General features: G+C 41.1%; 1 protein-coding gene across 1 annotated transcript in view; it reads left to right on the top strand.

The window, feature by feature from the left end:
• faf1 (Fas (TNFRSF6) associated factor 1) overlaps positions 1-25,279 on the top strand; it is a 305,741-nt gene that overhangs the window by 257,458 nt on the left and 23,004 nt on the right. The window contains exons 16-17 of the mRNA XM_078218550.1: positions 9,624-9,704; positions 12,041-12,118. Coding sequence (XP_078074676.1) covers positions 9,624-9,704; positions 12,041-12,118 — 159 coding nt within the window. The remainder of the gene's footprint in view (positions 1-9,623; positions 9,705-12,040; positions 12,119-25,279) is intronic.

The raw sequence follows: 25,279 nt of genomic DNA, 5'->3' as shown, positions 1-25,279 counted from the left end.
GTTGGAGAGGCAGCAGAGGATGGCATGGCCAACCATGCCAAAAACTATAGAGGTCCAAAAAATGAGAAAGGATAATACAAAAAGGTGACAGCTCATACGATGATTGCCTCTGATTAGGGCCATCTCAGTGCTGTGGTTGGGCTGAAACCTTGGTTTAAATGTGTCACGAAATGGTAAGGTGTTATTTTGCACAAGTAAAATCAAACTCATAATTTTGGAAATCATGCCTGGGCAGCAACTGAGAGAAAGGAAGGAACAGGGTGTTCTTTGCATTTGATACAATTAGTAGCCAGAGTGCTGGGAGCTAGGAAGCAGTTTAGACACAGATGAGGTGTTGAAGAAGCAGCAGTAAAAGAGAGAGAGAGAGAGAGAGGCAGCTATCCTCAGGAAACAGCTCAGCTTGAGATGAGTGCTAAAGGTAAGCCAGTTTGTGACAAAGATGGTTTTATTTGCTGAACCAAAGACCATTCCATTGTCCTGGTCATTTAAGCTGTGTGATGTGGTAATCACTGGCTAGATTTGACCGGTAGGTTTATGGTTGTTGTTTGGGAAACAGGAGTCTCAGCAGAATTTTGGTCTGTGGAAACCAGATGCTTTTGAGTTTTCAGTCTTTGAGGGACTTTATGCTTACTGTTAATTTGCCGAAGTGGAAGATTGTTTTTTGCAGTGTTTTATTATCTTAATTCAACTTCAATAAATGCCTTTATTTGTTTGTTTAACAAGAGGTCTGAGTTCTCTCTCTTTCCTAAATGTTATGCACTAATGCCCAAAAAAATACACCATATGAAACTGGTGTTTCAGGTTGGAATGATCTTGCACATAACATTAGCGGAGTTTTGCTACATAAAATGTAATTATTTTGTTGGACTATTATTACAGCAATTTAATTTTTAAAAAGGTCATCACAGAGTACAGAAGGAGGCCATTTGGCCCAGCGAGCCTGCACCACCAACAACAATCCCACCCTATCCCCGTAACCCAACATATTTATTCTGCTAATCCCCCCGAAACTAGGTTCAATTTAGCATGGCCAATCAATCTAACCCGCACATCTTTGGACTGTGGGAGGAAACCAGAGCACCCGGAAGAAACTCACGCAGACATGGGGAGAATGTGCAAACTCCACACAGGCAGTGACCCAAACCGGGAATCGTACCTGCAGTGCTGACCACTGTGCCACCATGCCGCCCATGTTGCTGGATGAAAAAATATGATAATTTAAAGACTGTCAAGAATGTATATAGGTGTACTGGAGTTCATTGTTCTGTTAAAGCGTGCTAAATTTTTTTGTAATACTGTTAAGTTAAACAGATTCTTGTGTAAAATGAAAACGTCTTTTAAATTTAGGCGCATCATTTTCTTTGAGGGGACAAAATGTTAGGATGCTACTAAAATGATTTTTTTTACACAAGTAAAATCAACTAACACATGGAGCAGCAGAAAGGGTGGGAAATATTCAACTAAAAGTGATGAGACATTGATGACTGTTCCATTGTCTAATGGCTTGAGGCAAGAGTGGAGATGGGCAATCCAACGAAGGTGCAAGTAGGTAGTCATGGAGCTCGAAGCTCAGCTTGTGTCGAATAGGAGAAAACAGTCTGGTTCAACCAGAGATGTTGGGTTTGCTTTCAGGGACATGTGTACGGCACTGTTGGCTAATCCAAGACTGGATTTCAGACATGGAACCCAAATGCCCAGAGCCCACTGCAAGATTAGTAGAAAGGATGCTTTCAGAATATGTGGGGAAGCTGGCATTGTAGTAGCCAGAATTCTTAACTTGAGATTTGCTGGAGCTGGCTTTCCAGTGGCTCTTTAACTCAGCCACTTCATTATCATCTCACTGCCGGGTTACCAAATCAATTGGAGCAGGCAGGCATGATGACCACCCACACTTGAAGTGAGCAGTAAGAATGTTATACATTGCACATAGATACAGTGCAAAGTTCAATCTCCCCATCGGGGCAGGAAAAGTGAGTGGTGTTTCAAATTTAAGTGATAACCCCACATCTTGAATTCACCAACATTGTTCTGTTCAAAACTCAGATCAGCAGATCTTGCTGCTCTACCCATTCCTCGCAAGACATCTATCTCCTCACTTCCCTCTCTGAAAACCATTATTGACATTCATTCTCATTGTCATCTCATATCCTTCCCACAAAGTCATCTTCCACAACTGTTGTCTGTCCATTTCATTCCTCACACTCAAAACTCTTTTTCTTTAACATTCCATTTGAAGTTCCCAACCATTTCCACTTGGATTGTATTAACATGAAAGGAGCCTAAATAAACTTAAATCAAGAAACATGAGATCTGTACTTTTACTGTGGAGATTTAAAAAAAATCATTATACTGCACATTAGTTTCAAATGTTTTTTTAAAAGGTAAATTTCATTGCGCTCTAAATAAACTTATTTGAGAGGCATTACTACACAGTAGTTATAGAACAAATTTTATGGTTGCAACCATTATTGTTTCCAATATGGCTCAGACAATTTGTTATGAATTTGCTAATGAAAGCAATTTTTTGTCATGAGAATCAATGGCCAAAAAATATTCTTATTTCTACACATCTTGACATAAAGTGTCAGGAAACACAGGTAGTTTAAATAATCAATATTTGTTGATAGTAGAAATAAGTACGTTTAGTTTTGTACTTCTGTGTCTGAGAGGGTTGATGATTTCAGTTTGGTTTGGATACATGCATGATAATGAGGTTTTACAATGAGAAAGCAAACAAGGTTAAAGGAAAATTGTGTTGTTGTTGCTGAGCAACCAGGGGGCCACCCTAGGACGGAGATAACTTTTGAGTTAGTTGTAAGCTGGTGTCAGAAGGAAGCGAGCTGCAGGGAACATACTTCCCAAAAGAACAAAAGTCCTAGAAACCTGGGAGATGGGACAAGGGTATTTCCCAGGAAGACAGTTAAGTTAAAGGAACAAAGAACAAGAAGTTGAATAAAGTTCTAAGCAGAGAAAGTGCCCTCTGCTAAAAAGGCAGCTGCAAGAATCAGTTCTAAAGTTGGCTAGGTGAGAAGGCAGACATCCAAGGTAAATCAAAATATAGTGACATCGTAATACAGTCTGTGAAGCAGTAGTCTTCTGTTGGCATGGCTGGGTAGCTAAGAGATTGTGTGAAAACTTGAATGCACATAACAATCCAAGTCCGAAGAATACTGAAAGGAGAAATTGAAATCCTGGAATGGATCCTTGGTGAAGGCATCTAAGAGAAAGCTTTGTTTGGGGGAAGGTTCCAAGCTGAAGTGTGGAAACACTTATGTGGAAATCAGAGTTTTAGTGAGACCATTTGGCGCTCAGTGTGACCAGCATCTGGGGCACTTGCTGAGAAATGCAAAGCTGTTGTAATAGTTGGCACCTGCCATTTGGTTTCAGAGGGTGGTGTGTCTGACTACAGTTGACCTGTTAATTTATATGGATTGTGTACTTACATTAGAGTGGAAGATATATTTTGCAACTTGTGTTATCCTTTCAAATTTGCATACATTGGTAAAGCCATAGGTGGGGTGAAGGATTATAGTTGATCTTGTTTAATGAAGGTTTTATTCCTTTGTTAAAAATTAAATTGGCAGCCCTGCAACTCTGTTCATCTACATCTTTGAACAAAAAATAAAAGTTACAATCTGTCAAACCAGGTTTCGATTCTGGGACCTGACTGTTCAGTAGTATCAGCTGGAATTGTAGTTAAAGTTGTTTTAAAGTTGATGGCTTTTTGTATCTATAACTTTGTCAGTGAAAAAACAGAGGTAGGTCCATTTTAATTTAATTTGCTTCCTATGGATTCATAAATTCATGTATTTTATTTATTATATATGCAAATTATGCATTCTACCAGAGGCACTTGACATCTTGCCAAGTATTTAGTTTAGAAATGACAAGTTTTCATCTAGTAGTTTTCATTTTGGGTAGTTTTATTTCTAAAAACGCTCTTAGGGTAAAAAGGCTGTTGACCACCTGTTCTAGGTGGTCGAAGTCAGGAGTTGGAAGATATTGTAGAAAGCGCTTTGGCAAGCTGCCCCAGTGCATGTTGTGGATCGCAGCTCAGCAGTTGTACTGTGTGCTGGTGGTGGAGGAAATGAATGTTTAATATGGTTGAGGCCACTGTCGGACAAATTATGTCATGAGCACTCTCGCCTCACCTCTTGAATTCCGCTCTTTTATCCACGTTTGGACCAGGTCTGTACTGAAGTATGGCGCTGAGTGGTCCTGACAGAATCCAAACAGCAATGCGAGCAGATTGGTACTGAGTATCTGCTGCTTGATCGCTCTGTCGATGACGCATTCACTGATAGTTGAAAATAGTCTGATACGGCCTAATAGGCCAGATTGGGTTTGTCCTGCTTTTGGTGAACAGGACACACCTGGGCAATCTTACACCTTGTTATGTAAATGTTTGTGCTGTAGCTCTACTGGAAATGCATGGCTAAAGGCTTGACTAATTCTGGAGCACAAGTCTTCAGTACTGCAACCTTTGATGCCAAGAACAGGAATCGGCTCTCAAACCTGTACTGCTATACAATGAGATCATAGATGAACTGTGACCTAACTCCATACACCCATCTTGCGCTTTATTCCTTAATACCTTTGGATAGCAAAAACCTCTTAATCACATTTTTAATATTAGCATTTGACCTAGCCTCAATTGCCATTTGTGAAAGAATTCTAAACTTCTACCACCCTTTGCAAAAAGAAATATTTTCTAGTGTCACTCCTGAAAGCTGGCTCTAATTCTTTGAAAATGCCCTTTAGTCCAAAACTCCCAACAAGCGGAAATTGTTTCTTACAGTTGGCGGTACTCTGGGCAACATCCAACGAGGGAGCAGAGGAGGAGACAGTGGAGATCAGCAGAGTGACATAGTGCATGGCCATTGTAGGTGGAGAGATGGAGTTCTTTCTGCTGCCTGATGTCAGAGTTAGATATTACACAGCCACATGGCACGCAACACTTCACACATGTTGAACTGATGTCACCATCAACTAAAATATGGCCATTTGCACAATTATGACTTTAAATCTTTTCCTCCTTATCTTTCATGTCCTTAATCTCACTAGTCCTTCAAGCGTGCTGCAGAAGTTGCTGTGAGAAAAAACTTAAAGAATCCTCAGAGGAGGATTCTCAAGGAATCCGCTCAAGGAATTCCTCTCAAGGAAGCACCATCACGAACCTCAGCCTCCACTAGCTCAGATACACATACCTTGGTGGGGTCTCCAAGGCAGATAACTACATTATTGCATGATCAGTCTTGCATTGCAAATGTACAGGAGCAAATGTAAGAGACCGGCTCCACAGTGGAGATTCCTTTCTGAGGCCACTGACAGTCTGAGTTTTGCACAGCTGGATGAAGGTGCTAAGCCTTAGAGGTCATTCATGAAGAAGACTACTCATGAACAAAGCAGGAAATGTGTGAAATTCCGTCAGCATTTGCAGAGGCACTGAGCACTACTGGAGAAATGCTGAAGGACCCTGCAGTCCCTGGCATAAGTGCTATGATGTTTCGGGCTTTTGTGCTGACGTCCATCTCCATGGAAAGAGTAGCTACCTGCATGGAACATTAGATGTGGCAAGCAACCAGGTCCATGCTTGCCCTCAACTGTATACACATTCTGTCAGGTAAATAGCATAGAGGGAAATCCTACCTTGGACTTTCAGTGCCCCACTGAATTGAAACAAATTGTTTTGAATCTCTTGGCTAGCAGACCATTGGTTGGAGCACAAGTTCATAGAATCCTTAGAGTATACAATCCCGATAGTGCAGAAGGTGGCCGTTCAGCCCTTCGAGTCTGCACCGGCCCATGTTATCTTACCTAAGCCCTATTCCCTTAATCCCACATATTTACTCTGCTAAGCTCCCTAACCTACACATCTTGAGACACTTAAGAGGCAATTTACCATGGCCAATCCACCTGACCTGCGCATCTTTGGACTGTGGGAGGAAACCAGAGCACCCGGAGGAAACCCACACAGGTGCAGGAAGAACGTGCAAACTCCACACAGTCACCCAAGGCAGGAATTGAACCCAGGTCCCTGGCACTGTGAGGCAGCAGTGCTAACCACAGTACCACCGTGCTGCAGATGGAGAAAGGGCACCTCACAAAATTGGGGTTTCTGTTCAAGGTGCTCCCATGAGATTGCTGTCAAGAATAGAAGCGTCGAGTCTCCAACCAACCAGTAAATTGTAGTAGGTTGGACTCTTAGAGCTACCAAGACAGTATTAAAAGGGCACTCAACAGCAGTTGTTGCCAGAATTTCTAGATTTCCGATTGATTCTTTCTGATATGTTCTGTCTTTTTTTTACCCAGTAATCTCTATCTGCTTGTCACATGTGTTGTTATTGACAGTTTAGTTGGTATGGAATGCAAGAACAGCAGCAGTCTCAGGAACCAGCAGGAATTGCAGCCGGGCCTGTTGGAAGCCAATAGCTGAAGGAAGCTACTCAGGGTGCCATATCTAGCACATGATGCACAAGCCAAAACTTAATTTCTTGGATCATTTTAAAGAGCAGTGCATTAGAAGGCTGTGCTTTTCCAGGCAGGCTGTTGCAGTCTTACTGGACCATGTGCATTACTAATGGCTTACAAAATCAGTACAGCTCTTAATTTCTTTGCCACTGGCCCCTTCCAGTCTGCTACAAAGATTTCTCCCACCTCTCCCAATCTGCAACACATGGTTGGAGAAAGCAGATCACGATAGAATCACACTGCCCTGTTTGCCAGGCCTAAACCAGTACATCATCTTCCCCATTGACTACAACAATCAACAGAAGAGAGCTCAGGGATTTTGGTTGGCATCTCTCATGTCTAGGGTGCCACTGGCTGCATGTGTTACCATCTGAGTACCAGAACACCAACCTGTTGCATTCATGAATAGGAAATGCTAGTACTTCATTAATATCCAGTTGGTATTCAATAACAAAAACATTGTATAAAGTTGTAAAAGATACCCAAGCCACAGTGCTTTTATGCTAAAATGTTCAGGCTTCCGTCCAAATTCAATCCCTCCAATAAAATGGTTGTGGGAATAAAGGATACCCTTTATGTAAATGACTCATGATACAGCTACTCCACCACATCTGAGTAGCGCAGGTATAAACAAAATCCTGTGCATAATATCAGGCTACTGGAGCAAAGGTCAGCTGTCTGGACAGGTCTGGGCAAGAAAACAGCAACAGATGGAGAGCAAATTCAACAATGCCTTGCAGCAAGAGGTGGGAGGAATTAGTTAATTGTAGTGAGATTCTAGTGATCTTCTCATTCCCCCTGCCCTGAAAATCTATATAAAGCCCCTCTGCATTCTTCGCCACTCCCTTAATTAGAGAATTTTGAATCTATTCAGCTAACTCTTATATCAATGACAAACTTGACAATGCAGTCTCAGAACCTGTTATGAAACCACACTGCAGCCCAAAGTGCCAAATGTGATTAAAGCGATTAATTTAATTTCCAACAAAATAATTGCCTTCAATTCATTTCTTACCCGGGCATCAATCCACTGTACTTAATAAGAAGGTTTGCTACCTCTTTTACTTCTATGTGATGTTCTCCCAGGACCTCAGCGAAGTTTAGTGCGTGGCTGAGGTTGCTTCTGCCAGGAACTTTGAAATATAAAGGCCTGTCAGGAAACTGTGGGACCTGGCAGTCGGTTTAAGATAACTATTTTTCAAATTTTAGTGAATTGTAAATCCCTACCCTTAAAGAGCAGAAATTGAGTTTCCTTCATACAGTGGTCTGTGCTCTATCATTCTACGTTCAAGCCCTAATGTTACTGTCTTTGTTGGAAATAACTTGATTTACTGCTGCAAATCAAGGGCTAAAGTAATTTTACTCCATTACATTTAATTAAAACCTATGATAAAACAAAATAAGGAATCGTAATCGTCCAGCTTCTTTACAATCATTGAAAAAATGCATTGTTTTCTTTGAAACTGTCTTTTGAGTTAATTATACCATTGCTAAAGGATGGGATTATTTATCTTCCAATGGTGTTTCCTCTTCGTACTTGGTTGGAGCTATAATCCTCGTGTTCTGTGAACAAAGAAGGACAACAGTTGGTTTATAATACATTAAAGCCAAGAGTGAATTATGGAATTGCTTTTCATTTATAAAAATAAAATACTGTGGATGTTGAAAATCTGAAATAAAAACAGGAAATGTTTGAAATACTCAGCACATCGGGCAGCATCTGTGAAAAGAGAAACCAATTTAATGCTTCAAATTTCATCAGAACTGTGAAAAGTTAGAAATGTTATAAGCAAATGGAAGAAGGGGAGGATAGGAAAAAGAACAAATAGAAACGTTTGTGACAGGATGGAAGATGGAGGTTAAATGACAAAAGAGTTGTGGTGCAAGGTCGAAGGGAATCGTAATAAGACAAATAAAGACAGAAAATGTACTGAGAGACGGTGTGAATGGCAGAACAACTGCTACCCAAAAACAAAAGTAAAACCAAAGTCTGCAAAGAGAACGGAAATACCATGGGGGCAGAGGTTACAGCCATGAAATTGTTGAACTCCGTGTTGAGTCCAGAAGTCTGTAAAATGCCTAATTGAAAGGTGAGGTGCTGTTCCTCCAGCTTTACATTCATTCAGCTTTGTTGGAACACTGCAGGAGGCTGAGCACAGGAAGTGTGAGAGCAAAGTGAAGAATTGTTTTTATTTGAACTGGTACTATCTTTGACTTGGTGCCTGCACAACAGGTGGCGACTAAATAATATTGAATCCATCCTAATGCTGATTGTTATCAGAATTGGATGGAGCTTTATCGCTGAACTACTCCCTTAAGGTTGGACATCTCCTTGATATTAATTGAATTTTGTAAATTGTACAGTCTTGGTAGTGGGGGATTGGGGGGAGGAAGGTTTGATGTTCCAAAATGGTCATCTTATACATTTTATACTCAAATGAAAAGCTACCATTGTCGGAGGTAAGATGTGGGTCACCTGGTTGTTTTATTTTGGAATGCTACCATAAGAAGCAGGTACTCATCAAATAAAATGTCTTTTATCTGCTTTTCATTGCCAACCATTTTGTTTGGTGGAATCCTGTCGTCATTTTCTATAGTTTATGATTTCAATGAATCATTAAGGCCATTAATTGCATTAACAACTTGGCAACACGATTTCTAGGGTATTTCTTGGCATTTCATATTTAGCCAGAATGAAGCTGGATATTTCCTGGACACAACTGTAATTTCAGAAAGACACTTAAAACTGTATGGACGTTTTTATATTAATTTCATCCAAAGAAATTCTATTTCAATTAGTAGTGAATATACTATAATATAATGCATTGTCTTTGTAATTCCAAGTTTAATCATTGAAAAGTGACAGCAAATTGAGAGATTAAATTGTTCACAAAATCTCAGTACAGGGCAGATTCACAGGACCAAAGTTCCTCCTATAAATTGAGAACGTGCTGTGCAGGGACGAACAGGCCTTACACAACCCGCATTCCCTTAAACATGTGCATGTGCAGCTGCGAGTCAACTTTAAAGGCACTGAAGAAGCTGACCAACCGGATTCACACCACAAGCTGAAGTTCAAGGGAAAATTTCATGTTACATATGAATTATGCTTTGGTTACCTCTAATTTTGCTCAATATCTTACCTTTATAAGGATGAACGCGAAGCAAGAGAAAGGGTGAAACGCGAGCAGGATGAGGCATACAGAGTTTCCCTAGAAGCAGACCGGGCTAAGGTTTGTTGATGTCTTTTTTAAAATCAATTTTAATGGTGTCTAGTAGGGTTACATTTCAACTGGAATTAAGATCTTCATTTGCTTTTAGACAATGTCAGGTTGACCTCTATGATGGAGCAGTATTTATTGTACCAGGAGAAATGTGGCTCAGTGTTTCTAAGTAGCACAGAATAAGACCATTGTCACAGATTTGCCCAGTTACAGATTTTTACTAAATTCTCTTTAAACTAATTTCACAATTTATCAAAAAAAGGTTCTAAAATATGTTATTGAAAATAGCAACTAAAAACATGTTTGAAAAATATAAAACTGGTCTTTCAGAAACAATTTTCTATTATTCTTTCTTGGGATATGAGAACAGGGAATAAATGTTGGCCTTGCCATTAATGCAGACATCCCAAGAACAAATTAACATCACATTTATTTTTGAAAGACCACTCTGATATTTACAACATTTTCATAAATCTAGTTGCTGGTTTTTTAATGCAAAGCTTTCCAGAGTGCAAAAACAGATATGAAAGCGTAATTTTTAATCAAAAAAATGTAGAAGTTTTAATTTAGTTCCTTGTTTAAATACAAACAGAAAATCCCCTTAATTTTTTGATCCAATTTTAATTGATTACAAAGGATTTTGGAATAAGCATTTTCATGTTTGTGCTTTTGACCATATGACTTACGCAACTTAGTGTTCCTGGTCCAAAAATGTGTTGAAATCTTCGCAGCTTTAGTCGTTTATTGTTCCATTTCACAATTCAGTCAAAACATCAGGTGAAGAAGGGGCAGCGCTCCGAAAGCTCGTGATTCCAAATAAACCTATTGGACTTTAACCTGGTATTGTGAGACTTCTTGCTGTGTCCACCCCAGTCCAACACTGGCATCTCCACATAGTGAATGACGTGACAGCCTCGATTCATTGTATTGCAATTAATGAACAAGATATGAAGGGGCCATTAAAAAGAGTTCAGGGTTATATAGAAAACCTTAAATTGCTGGTAGGTTCAACATTTATACCGGTCTTTCTGGGCTATCACTGTAATAAGCCCTAATATTTAGCTTCTTGGATCTTGAGTAATATTAGAATATAAACACAGATTTACTCTGAAACCTTGTTTCCTTTCAAACTATCAGCCAATTTCCAACTTCCCTTGCTTTTCAGGTTCTGGAAAGCAGTTCCTCTACTTCACCCCTTGTTATGAATCTCTTCTTTCTGGTTTCCACCACCCCCCCAATCCCCATTACCTCGATCAAAGACATTCTGGATGACTGTGACCATGATATGTTATCCCTTCTTGATGCCTGTGTGTGCCCTATTCTATTTTTTTCTATTCTTTTAAACATTAAAAATAGATTATTTATTTGTTTTCCTCAGTCGCCCATATTTCATCATTCATTTTGGAGGAAGTATCCACACTGGAAAATTTGACTTCTGACGGGGTTGAAAACAAGCTCCAAAGAATCTTTCCAAAACCACTTACATCCCTGAAGGTTGACATGGCTGCCAACCAGGAAAGGTTCCTACAGCAATGTTGGAATTGTCCGTTAAGTTGGCAGATTGGTTGCATCCAAAGTAAATTGTCCATGATGCAATAAAGGTAAATAATTGTTCCAAGTCCCATTTATCCATAACCCTTGTGCTCACTGACCTACATTGGCTCCCAGTCCTGTAATGCCTCTTTTTTTTTGTTTTGGTTAATTTCTCATCCTTGTTTTCAAATCCTTCCATGGCTTTTCCCCTTCCTATTTCTTAACCTTCTAGAACCCTCTGAAATATCTGCAATCCTCCAGTTTTGGCCTGTTGAGCATCCTGATTTTAATCACAGCGCCATTGGCAACCATGCCTTCTACTACCTTGGCCTGAATCTCCCTCCCTTAAACCTCTTGAACGCTCCTCGTTCAAGGCACTCCTCAAAAGCTACCTCTTTTACCAAGCTTTTGGTCAGTAGTCTGAATAGGTGATTCAATGTCACAGTTTATTTGATAATGCTCTTGTGAATCATCTTGAGACCTTTTACAACTTTAAAATGCAGTATAAAAATTGTTTGTGTTTTCTGGCTTTAATGAAACTAACCCCCAATGTTTTAGCTTTTTAGCATTTCTTTCAAATAAATAGTGCAATCAAGAGGGGACACTTTTATCTTTTATATTAGAAATGTATTCATGTTAAATAAATTTAAAATGTTATCAAGAAGTACTTGTACCTTTTTTAGTCTATTAATCAGAAATAGAACTTGAAAAGATAAAACAGTGCTCTTGAGCTACTTTTTTAAAAACAATTTCTTAAATTGTTTTTAATTTGATGTGTTCAGATTCCAATTTATTTGTTTTCTATAAATCAGAGAGAAGCACAGGAAAGAGAAATAGCAGAGCAGGTGCGTCAAGAACAGATTAGAAAAGAACAAGAAGAAGAACGTGAGGTAAACTTTTCTATTAACTGAAAATTTGATATATTTGTGTTCTCAGCAATTTGTAAAATTTGCAGACTTCGCTAAGGTGACCTCGCCATCTGCACTGCTTCAACATCTTAATTTAAAAAAGTACTCTTAACTTTAGAACAAACAAAGAACATTACAGCACAAGAACAGGCCCTTCGGCCCACCAAGCCCGCACCGATCACGTTGTCCTATCTAGACCAACTGCCTGTATCCTCTATTCCCCGCCTGCTCATGTGTCTATCCAGATAAGTCTTAAATATCACTAACGTGTTTGCCTCAACCACCTCACTAGGCAGTGCATTCTAGGACCCCACCACCCTCTGGGTAAAAAACTTCCCCTGCACATTTCTACTGAACCCTTCCCTCCCTTACCTTGAACTTGTGCCCCCTTGTAATTGTCATTTCTGCCCTGGGAAAAAGCTTCCAACTGTTCATCTTATCTATGCCCCTCATAATTTTATAAACTTCTACCAGGTTGCCCCTCAGCCTCCGTCTTTCCAGGAAGAACAATCCCAGTTTATTCAATCTCTCCTCATAGCTAATACCTTTCATACCAGGCAACATCCTGGTAAACCTTTTCTGTACTCCCTCCAAAGCCTCCATGTTCTTCTGGTAATGTGGCAACCAGAATTGGACACAGTATTCCAAATGTAGCCTTAACAATGTTTTATATAACTGTAACATTTTCCAACTTTTATACTCGATGCCCCGGCTGATGAAGGCAAGCATGCCGTATGTTTTCTTCACCACCTTTTCCACCTGTGTTGCTACTTTTAAGGATCTGTGGACCTGTACTCCCAGGTCTCTGTGTCTATGGTCCTGATGATTTTGCCATTTATTTTATAGCTCCCACCTGAATTGGATCTACCAAAATGCATCACCCCTCATTTGTCCAGATTAAATTCCATCTGCCATTTCTCTCTCCAATTTTCCAGCCTATCTATATCCTGCTGTATTCTCTGACAATCTTCTTCACAATCCGCAACTCCAGCAATCTTAGTATCATCCGCAAATTTGCTAATCAGACCAGCTATATTTTCTTCCAAGTAATTTATATACATTACAAACAACAGAGGTCCCAGCACTGATCCCTGTGAAACACCACTAGTTACAGACTTCCATTCAGAAAAACACCCTTCCACCGCTACACTCTGTCTTATATGGCCAAGCCAGTTCAGAATCCATCTAGCTAGTTCACCCATGATCCCGTGTAATTTAACCTTTTGCACCAGCCTTCCATGAGGGACCTTGTCAAATGCTTTACTAAAGTCCATGAGGACAACATCCATGGCCCTTCCCTCGTCAATCATTTTTGTCACTTCCTCAAAAAACTCAATCAAATTAGTGAGACATGATCTCCCTCGTACAAAACCATGCTGTCTGTCGTTAATAAGACCATTCAGTTCTAAATGTATATAGATCCTATCCCTAAGAATCTTCTCCAACAATTCCACTCTGACATCAAGCTCACTGGCCTATAATTACCCAGGTTATCCTTGCTACCCTTCTTTAATATATCTTTTTCTCTAAAATATTTTTTGTTTAAACAGAGTGCCCTTTGCTCCATCGGTTTGGAGCAGTTACCTTGTGCAATATAGAGGGAGCTGGAATAGCATGGATTAATGATTGCATCTCTATCCACTTTAAAGCAATAACATATTTGTGTAGTACATTATCGGAATAAAACATCCCAAGGCACTTCACACAAATGTTATAAAACAAAGTATAACACTGAGCCACATAAGCTATTAGGTCAGATCCGATCTTTACAGAATTGTTTGCCTTTTCTTTCAATTTAATACCATCCTTCACTTCCTTAGTTAGCCACAGACTGTTCACCCTTTTTGTAGAGTCGTCTTAGCTCAGCCTTCAGCACCATTATTCCTATGAAACTCATCTCCAACTCCATGGCCTGGGGCTCAGCTCCTCCCTCTACGACTGGATCCTGAACTTCCTAACCCACAGAGCGCAATCAGTAAGGATAGGCAACAATACCTCCTCCCTGATCATCCTCAACACCAGTGCCCCACAAGGCTGTGTCCTCAGCCCCTTCCTAGACTCTTTATACACCTATGACTGTGTAGCCAATTCCCGTCCAACTCGATTTTCAAGTTAGCTGATGACACCACTATAGTGGGTCGGATCTCAAACAATGACGAGACAGAGTACAAGAAAGAGATAGAGAATCTGGTGAACTGGTTCAATGACAATAATCTCTCAATGTCAACAAAATGAAGGAGATAGTCACCAACTTCAAGAAACGTAGTGGGGTACATGCCCCTGTGTACATCAATGGGAAGAAGTAGAAATGGTCGAACTTCAAGTTTTTAAGTGTCCAGATCACCAACAACCTGTCCTAGTCCCTCCATACCACCCTATAGTTAAGAAAGACCACTAATCCATCTACTTTCTCAGGAGGCTAAGAAGATTTGGCATGTCCGCTACTACTCTCGCCAACTTTTACAGATGCTCCATGGAAAACATTCTTTCTGGATATATCACAGCTTGATATGGCTTCTGCTCTGACCAAAGACTGCAAGAAACTACAAAGGGTTGTGAACGAAGCTCAGTCCATCACGCAAACCAGCCTCCCATCCATTGACTCTGTCTACACATCCCACTGCGTTGGAAAAGCAGCCAGCATAATCAAGGACCTCCCGTCCCCCATAATACTCTCTTCCCCCTTCAGACTTTTGAATGGACCTACCTATTGATCTTTACACCCTAGCTATGACTATAACACTACATTCTGCACCCCCGTCTTTCTTTCTCCACGACCAGTATACTTTGTCTGAAGAAACAATATTTTGTCGCAAGAAACAATACTTTTCACTGTATACCAATACATGCGACAATAATGTATCAAATCAAAAAAATACAAAATCGTGTCAGTTAGGATTATATCCGCTGGAGTTGGAGGGGGATTCTCATAGAAACCTATAAAATTCTAACTGTACAGGGTAGATGCAGGGAGGGTGTTCCCGATTGTGGGCGAAGTTCAGAACTAGGGGTCACAGTCAGATGGATATGTGATAAGCAATTTGGGACTGAGATGAGGAGAAATTTCTTCACCCAGAGTGTGTTAAGCCTGTGGAAATTGCTACGATGTGGAGATGCCGGCGTTGGACCGGGGTAAGCACAGTAAGAAGTCTCACAACACCAGGTTAAAGTCCAACAGGTTTATTTGGTAGCAAATACCATAAGCTTTCGGAGCGCTGCCCCTTCGTCAGATGGAGTGAAAATCTGTTTTTTCACTCCATCTGACGAAGGGGCAGCGCTCCGAAAGCTTATGGTATTTGCTACCAAATAAACCTGTTGGACTTTAACCTGGTGTTGTGAGACTTCTTACTGAAATTGCTACCACAGAAAGCAGTTGAGGCCAAAACATTGCTTCCAAGAAGGAGTTAGATAGGGGTGGCACGGTAGCACAGTGGTTAGCACTGCTGCTTCACAGCTCCAGGGACGTGGGTTCGATTCCCGGCTTGGGTCACTGTCTGTGTGGAGTTTGCACATTCTCCTCGTGTCTGCGTGGGTTTCCTCCGGGTGCTCCGGTTTCCTCCCACAGTCCAAAGATGTGCGGGTTAGGTTGATTGGCCAGGTTAAAAATTGCCCCTTAGAGTCCTGAGATGCGTAGGTTAGAGGGATTAGCGGGTAAATATGTGGGGGTAGGGCCTGGGTGGGATTGTGGTCGGTGCAGACTCGATGGGCCGAATGGCCTCCTTCTGCACTGTAGGGTTTCTATGATTAGATATAGCTCTTGGGGCCGTTCTACAAATGGCTTCAGCATAGTAGCTGAAGAGCTGCTGTGGCTAGTCAGGGGCTTTATAGATGTTCGTGCATCGCAACTTATAGGAACTCTGACATGAGAGGGTCCAGCTGTAGCCAGGATAGTGTGGTGCAGCTAGCTTCCAGGCATCGTGGAAGGCAACCAAGGTGCAGATCTTCTGGGGTCATGAATGGATAACATGCCTCTGCCGTCATGCTGCTTTATAATCTGCAAGAAAGCAAACTGTATTAGAACTGTTTAAGGTTATGGACTTAGAGCCTGTGTGGACCTAGCAAGTACACTCATCAGAAATGCTATTCAAGGTGCACCCAGTTTCAGTGCCAATTGAAGTAGCCATGTGTTCCATGCTTGAAAGTAGTTTTTGATGCCATGCATCAGAACCCACAAGTTGATAATGGACTCCTTCACCATTTCCGATGAGTTGCAGTGGCTCCCTGTCTAATACGTTCAGAAATGTCTTGTGCTTATCATTCAGCAGGCAGAGAAAGAGACAAGTTATATTTATAACTCACCATTCGTGACATAGAACAGTACAGCATAGAACAGTACAGCACAGAACAGGCCCTTCGGCCCACGATGTTGTGCCGAGCTTTATCTGAAACCAAGATCAAGCTATCCCACTCCCTATCATCCTGGTGTGCTCCATGTGCCTATCCAATAACCGCTTAAATGTTTCTAAAGTGTCTGACTCCACTATCACTGCAGGCAGTCCATTCCACACCCCAACCACTCTCTGCGTAAAGAACCTACCTCTGATATCCGTCCTGTATCTCCCACCACGAACCCTATAGTTATGCCCCCTAGTAATAGCTCCATCCACCCGAGGAAATAGTCTTTGAACGTTCACTCTATCTATCCCCTTCATCATTTTATACACCTCTATTAAGTCTCCCCTCAGCCTCCTCCGCTCCAGAGAGAACAGCCCTAGCTCCCTGAACCTTTCCTCATATGACCTACCCTCCAAACCAGGCAGCATCCTGGTAAATCTCCTCTGCACTCTTTCCAGCGCTTCCACATCCTTCTTATAGTGAGGTGACCAGAACGGCACACAATATTCCAAATGTGACCTTTTTAATTTTTTTTGTAGTCACAAGTAGGCTTACATTAACACTGCAGTGAAGTTACTGTGAAAATTCCCCTAGTCGCCACACTCGGGTGCCTGTTCGGGTACACTGAGGGAGAATTTAGCATGGTCAATGCACCTAACCAGCACGTCTTTGAGACTGTGGGAGGGTGCACCTGGAGGAAACCCAAGCAGACACTGGGAGAACGTGTAAATTCCACACAGACAGTGACCCAAACCGGAAATCGAACCCGGGTCCCTGGCGCTGTGAGGCAGCAGTGCTAACCACTGTGCCACTGACCTCAGGACATTCCAAAGCTTTCGAGCCAATGAAGTATTTTTGAGATGCAGTCACTGTTAAAAATGTTGAAATGTGGCAGCTAATTTGTGCAGTTTTGCCTTCTCTGGATGAGATTTTCTAAACCAGATCTCCCATGGTATTGCTCAAAGAGACTGATGCAGTTTATCTTTTTGGTGAAAATAACCCAATGCATATGTATTTTACACTATTTTCAGCATAAATTAAATCTTGCACTTTTACAAGTCAATGGCAAAATAGGGAAACAATACTGCTGAAGGTCACCATGTAGATGACTGCTTAAAATTATGACTCTTAAATCAATTTATTCATACAAAATATGTCCCTGTAGAATTTGCAATTTGATGTTGTCTGAAACAAATCATTGTAATGCAGTTAAATGTGATACGACTGTTGAGGTCAATATGTAAATTTTTGAAGCAGAAGATTTATTACCAATAAAAGGAGGCAAGTTAAAGTCTTGTTTTAAGAGGTGAATCACTCCCAGGATTGACAAACAGGTGATCTAATTTGTGTTTAATCAATTATTTGGTTCAGGAGCTACTGTCAATGGAAAACAAACATTCTTATTACTTACCAGTCAGGTGATACCTTGTTCAAAACTCAACAAACCAGTTGGACCTTTCTTACTTTTTATTATTTATATGCATCAGTACTTTTAAATTGATCACACAGGGCAAGCAAACATCTGTTTTCTATTCAGACAGCACAAGTGGAGGTCCTGACCATTCATTGCATTGTCGCAAAGAGAAAAAAATAAGCTTTTTTTTGCACTCTTGCAATCTTGTCATCTCTGACAAGGCCTGTATTTTTGCTCATTCCTAATTGTCCTAGAGCTTGTGATGGAGAACTGCCTCCTTAAGTACAACCATGGTTCTGTTAGATGGGGAGTTCCCCAATTTACACCCATTGATAGTAGATAATGGACAAGCTTTGGAGAGTCAGGAGATGAGTTATTCGGTGCAGACTTCCCAGATTGAAATTGCTCATGTTTATTACACTATCTTTCTTAAAAGCCTTAATTATTTCTTGATTTATACACCCTGCTATGGCATAGCTACTGTTAGGGGCTTGTAAAGTACTCCCCACCAGTGACGACTTGTTATTTCTTACCTTCACCCAAACTGGTTCTGAACCAGACCATTTCTCACTACTGTACTGATCTTATCCCTTATTAAAAGAGCTATTCCTTACTTTCAATTCTTCTGAGATGTTGCATACCTATGAAAACTCTGTTCCTAGCCTTAGTCCCTTTGCAACCACATCTGTGTTATGGCTATCATACCCATTCTTTTCTATTTGCGCTGTCACTTCATTCATCTTGATATGAATGCTGCATACGTTCAGATGAAGGGCATTTAATTATTTTTACCATTTTTCCCTACTTTAGCTCAATATGCTAATTGCACTGTTTGTATGCTCTGTCCCTTCCTCCCACACTTTGGTTATCATTAATCGTATCGCTACCATTGTCTTGAACTTACTCGTTTACTTTCTAAATTTTCCCTCCCCCCCCCCCCCCCCCCCTCAGGATACTAGTCTCAGTGTGGCTCAAGTGAAGGCCATCCCAACACTACGCATCCATCTTTTCCCATTACTGGTGTAACAGTTCCATGAATCAAAATCTATTTCTCCCACACCAGCCTGTGAGCCACACATTCAACACCCTGATCTTATTTCCACTATGACAATTTGCTTGTCTCTCAGGTGGCGTTCCAGAGATTATGCACTCTGCATTTTAATTTACCTCAAGCTATTCATATCCCTCAGTAGCAACATGGTGCTGTGGTCAGTTTACTCATCTTCTCTGCAGTCCCTATTCTCATCATACAGGCTGCAAGAACATTGTACCTGTTGGAAAAGTGAAAGGACTGAGGTTCTTCCAGTTCAACCTTCTTGATTAGAACATATAAGAACATAAGAACTAGGAGCAGGAGTAGGCCATCTGGCCCCTCGAGCCTGCTCCGCCAATCAATAAGATCATGGCTGATCTTTTTGTGGACTCAGCTCCACTTACCCGCCCACTCACCATAACCCTTAATTTCTTTATTGTTCAAAAATTTATCTATCCTTACCTTAAAAACATTCAATGAGGTAGCTTCAACTGCTTCACTGGGCAGGGAATTCCACAGATTCACAATCCTTTGTGTGAAGAAGTTCCTCCTCAACTCGGTCCTAAATCTGCTTCTCCTTATTTTGAGGCTATGCCCCCAGTTCTAGTTTCACCTGCCAGTAGAAACAACTTCCCTGCATCTATCTTATCTATTCCCTTCATAATCTTATATGTTTCTATAAGACTTCCCCTCATTCTCCTGAATTCCAATGAGTATAGCCCCAATCTACTCGGTCTCTCCTCATAAGCCAACCCTCTCAACTCCGGAATCAACCGAGTGAATCTCCTCTGCACCCCCTCCAGTGCCAGTATATCCTTTCTCAAGTAAGGAGACCAAAACTGTACACAGTACTCCAGGTGTGGCCTCACCAGCACCTTATACAGCTACAACATAATCTCACTGTTTTTAAACTCCATCCCTCTAGCAATGAAGGACAAAATTCCATTTGCCACCTTAATTACCTGCTGCACCTGCAAACCAACTCCTTGAGATCCCTGCACAAGGACACCAGGTCCCTTTGCACAGCAGCATGCTGCAATTTTTTACCATTTAAATAATAGTCCATTTTGCTGTTATTCCTACCAAAATGGAAGACCTCACATTTACCAACATTGTACTCCATCTGCCAGACCCTGGATAGATTATCTATATCCCTTTGCAGACTTTCAGCGTCCTCTGCACACTTTGCTCTTCCACCCATCTTAGTGTCATCTGCGAATTTTGACACACTGCACTTGGTCCCCAACTTCAAATCATCTATGTAAATCGTAAACAATTGCAGTCCCAACACTGATCCCTGAGGCACACCACTAGTCACTGATTGATTGCCAACCAGAAAAACACCCATTTACCCCCACTCTTTGCTTTCTGTTAGTTAGCCAATCCTCTATCCATGCTAATACATTATCCGTAACACTGCACCTTTATCTTATGTAGCAGTCTTTGGTGCGGCACCTTGTCAAATGCCTTCTGGAAATCCAGATGCACCACATCCACAGGTTCCCCATTGTCCACTGCACATGTAATGTCCTTAAAGAATTCCAACAAATTAGTCAAACATGACCTGCCCTTCATGAACCCATGCTGCGTCTTACCAATGGGACAATTTGTATCCAGACGTCTCGCTATTTCATCCTTGATGATAGATTCAAGCATTTTCCCTACTACAGAAGTTAAGCTAATTGGCCTATTGTTACCTGCCTTTTGTCTACCTCCTTTTTTGAACAGTGTCGTCACATTTGCTGTTTCCCAATCTGCGGGAACCACCCCAGAGTCCATCGAATTTTGGTAAATTACCACTAGTGCATTTGCTATTTCTCCCGCCATCTCTTTTAATACCCTGGGATGCATTCCATCAGGACCAGGAGACTTGTCTACCTTTAGCCCCATTAACTTGCCCAACACTACCTCAATCGTGATAATGATAGCTTCTAGGTTCTCATCTGCCATAGCCTTCCTGTCATCAATTTTTGGCAATTCCTATTGTAAAGTTGCTGGGTTGTGCAGGAATGAAGACAAAGGACTACAACTTAAATGATTTACTATAAGATCTTCAGTTCTTTTTAGATGAGTTGAGAGAGAGCAGTGCCAATCTTCTCCCCTCTCAAGTTGGAGTCTGGAATCTGCCAGGAGATAAGTCTCTTTCTCTGAGCTTTTGCTGTGTGAGAGTGGATCTTTCTCAGAGATTTCAAAGTGAGTTGCTATTTGAATCTTAAAAGAGCAAAAATAGCTCCGTGTCTCTGAAATCTGCCAGAAACCAGGTTTATTTCTCTGAAGTTCTGCTGCTTGAGGATATATCCTTCTCAGGAAACTGCTATCTGCTTCTCTGTCCAGAAGTGTATAAAGGCTGGCAATCTAGCACCACGTGAACATACTTGTTTTTTTTGTGCTAACTAATTTTGAAGAAGAGTGCATGTCTATGGGGATATTGCTTTAAATTGGAACAATAGAGATGGTTAGCTGTTAAGAATTATACTTTGTCATGTTTAAGTATTTTAATTGGTAAAAGTTATGCTAATTATTTTTTGTTATATTCCATCTGTGTTCTTAAATAAAGTTTGTTTTGATAAAAGCTTCCTAGTGGGTCAAGTGAATCATACCTGGAGCGAAACAGCTTATGCTCACCCTAATGCCAATATCGAATGCAGAAGTTGGGGTCTAGGCTAACATCATAAAATATCTTGGAGTTTCTGATCTAATCCCTAACAGCTATCTACTTACCTAATTAATACCCCTAGACTTCAACTTTCATGTCTTGCTGTGTCTTGGTTCCTCTTTCAGACCACTCCTTGATCAACATCCCTTGCTCAGAACCCCCTCACTCACAAAATTCCCAAGTTCAGAACTCTGTTGAAGCTGTACACCATTAAACTGGCCTCCTTACTAAGATTACAATGATTGTTTATGATCGCTGTTGCAAACTCTCTTTGTTGCCTACCAAGTCTATCCCTCACCCTGGCAACAGTCAGAGACTAAACCAGTCTGTTCACAACTTTAATGTTAGAGGTAAACCCAAGATAAGTTTCTGTTAATATTTTACACCATCACAATTCTGTGATAATCAGTGATGGAGTTTCAAACCAAATTTTCTCCGATGTTTGAACCACTCAAGTCTGGTTACTGCCCCTGCTGCAGTACCAAAACAATTCTTATCAAAGCCACAAATGACATCCTACATGACTGCGACAAAGATAAACTTTATTTCCTCGTCCCTCTCAACCTATACCCATTTATTTCCACCTACATAGCATTGCCTGACTTTGCCTCTCATCTGCTGCTGAAACCTTAGTTCATGCCTATGTTAGCTCCAGCCTTGACTATTCCAATACGCTTCTGACTGGTCTTCCAGATTCTATCTATAAGAAATTTGAAGTCATCCAAAACTCCGGTTCCCATGTCTTAACTTGCACTTAATCTCATTCACCTATCACTCTTGTGTTTGCTCACCTACATTGGCTCCTATTCAATCAACCATACAATTTTAAAATTCCCTTCCTTGTTTTCAGACCTGTCTATGTCCTTACTCTTTCTTATCTCCATAAACTCCTCCACCCCACAACCGTCAGAGATATTTATAGCTATTTAATTCAGGATTCTTGAACAACCTTACAGCATTGGTGTGCTTTCAGTTGTCTAGCATCTAAGCTCTAGAATTTTTTCCCTTCACCTGATTTTCCTCCTTTAAGATATTCTTTAAAACTCCACTAGGCCCATCTGCTACATTCCTCAAGTTGTCCTTTGACACACTGCACCATTTGCACTTCTGATCTCTTAATGGACATTATTAACACCATCCTCAGCCTTTATCACCACCATTTACATTCCCTTTGTCTTTTTGTCTATGACATCTTGGTCAATTACACCCCCCTCCCCCACCCTTTCATATAAATCTTGTCCATCTTTCTTTATCTTCAGCTTTGACGATGGGTCATCCAGACTAGAAACGTGAGCTCTGTTCTCTCTCTACAGATGCTGTCTGACGTACTGAGATTTTCCAGCATTTTCTGTTTTTGTTTCAGATTTCAGTGTCCAGTTTACTTCTACTTTAAAACCTCACAACTTTGATCAAGTTTTTATCATCTGACCTAGTGTCTCCTTATGTGGTTTGGTGTCATATTTTGATTTACAGTGCTCCCATAACGCATCTTAGTCTGTTTCATTTCATTAAAAGTAATGTCTAAGTTATTGACTCACTGATGAAGGAGCAGAGTTGCGACAGCTCGTGCTACCAAATAAACCTGTTGGACTTAAATCTGGTGTTGTGAGACTTCTTACTGTGCCCACCCCAGTCCAACACTGGCATCTCCACATCAAGTTTTTGATGGTTCATGAGATATCTAAACAATGTTGCAAGGCTCAGAGTCTAACCAGAAGGTCTCTGATTCAATGCCTGATTGCTACCAAGTTAATTGATCTTCACAAACCATGTAGACAAAGCTACAATTGGCCTATGTTACAGGACTAGTGAAGGGCAGATTTGGATTATGAGTCTGACTTTTTATTGGAACATGAATGTGCAATTAGGCCAAGTTAGATTGCCATCGTAAATAATTTGGATTTTACACCTGAACCCTCAGACCTCCATTTGGGCCGACTTCTTATTTGTGGCTTAATTAATTTGCTTTGTTATAAGCCAGTGTAATATGAGATGTTTACCTGCAGAAATGGACTTCAAAAAGCTTTCACTGTTAGTCACAATATGTCTGCTGCTTATGTTTTGATGTTTAGATCTTGCTGACTGTTTATTGCTTCTCACACAATTGTATTCACTTACCCACAACCTCTGTTCAATGGCTAAATTTCAGATCCAGCTGTAGATATTCTATGCGAGAATAAAGCATCTTCCTTTATTTGTTTTTCTCATGGCCAAATTAATGTTTATTCAGCTTGGTATTTGTTCTACCTAGTATTATTAACATTATCAATCTAATTGTTTTGATGAACAAAGTTGTACTTGTTAGCCCTTTGTTAACTCACATAGTATTGAGAAGCCTTGGAGAATAGTAACATTGGGAATTGACTATAGGTAAAGATGCTCAGTGGGCTGCTGATATTTTTATTCCCTGATAAGATAGTTGCTTTATTTCTGTCAATTAAAAGTTCTGTACTTTAAACTCAATAACATTGCTAATAGTGTTGAATATTTCTGGGTATGTAAGGAGAATGCAAGATTTTTTTAACATACATCGCACTTGCATATTATTTACAAGCGTATTTGTAGGTGAAAAATCAAACGCATTAAAACTTGAAGGCTGCATCATGAAGTAATTGGTGGCTACTATTGCTGTAGCCTAGCTGAGAGGAGAGGTGTATGGGGAAAGTAGAACTGAACAATAGGTGAGAGGAAATGGAGGAACAGGAGGGTTGGGGGGGCTAGTGATGGTGAGGGAGAAGAAGGGAGGAGTGGGAGACATGGGAGGGCAACAGCAGAAATGGATGGGGCAAGGCAGTCCCATTGGGCAATATGAAAGAAGTGGATGGATATCATAAGGAGGATGAGGAGGTGAGTTGGGATTAAATTGGTGCATTTATTTTATTCTAGCCCTTTTGTGTGCTTGATATTTCTAGTCGACCCAAGTCCCAGATCAGGAACAGCTATTAGACTATTAGGTGTAATCTCTTCTACTTTAACCAGAATTATTGTGTTGATACCGACACAGCAAGGTAAGGCGAGATATGGGTCTTTGCTGTTGACTGAACATATGGGGTGCACTGGTACATCCAGAAACTTCAGTAGCCTGTCTTTAGAATCATAGAAATCATACAAACCCTACAGTGCAGAAAGAGGCCATTCGGCCCATCGAGTTTGCACCGACCACAATCCCACCCAGGCCCTATCCCCATATCCCCACATATTTACCTGCTAATCCCTCTAACCTACGCATCCCGGAACACTAAGGGGCAATTTAGCATGGCCAATTAACCTAACCCGCACATCTTTGGACCGTGGGAGGAAACCGGAGCACCCGGAGGAAACCCACGCAGACACAGGAAGAATGTGCAAACTCCACACAGACAGTGACCCAAGCCGGAAATCGAACCCAAGTCCCTGGAGCTGTGAAGCAGCAGTGCTAACCACTGTGCTACTGTGCCGCCCCTAGAGGCTAGGGCACCACAACAGAAGAAGGGGCGTTAGAAGCCTAGGATGGCCTGTCTGCCCTCACCTCAATTGAGGCACGTGTTTCCTGCCCCTGAAACTTAATTTTGAGGTGGGTGGGGGAAGCCTAGCAGGTCACTCTGTTTGGGTCTCAGAGAAAGGAGGAGGAGCACTTCCCGTTAGGGCCCTCTTTCCACATCAGGCAGTGCGGGATGGGAAACCCCGCCACCTGAGGAATCCTGCCCTTAGACTCCGTGTTAATTC

Source organism: Mustelus asterias, chromosome 8 (genome assembly GCF_964213995.1).
Source record: "Mustelus asterias chromosome 8, sMusAst1.hap1.1, whole genome shotgun sequence".
Taxonomy (NCBI): Eukaryota; Metazoa; Chordata; class Chondrichthyes; order Carcharhiniformes; family Triakidae; genus Mustelus; species Mustelus asterias.
Note: the sequence above shows the minus strand (reverse complement) of the source record. Positions and strands in the feature narration are given on the sequence as shown.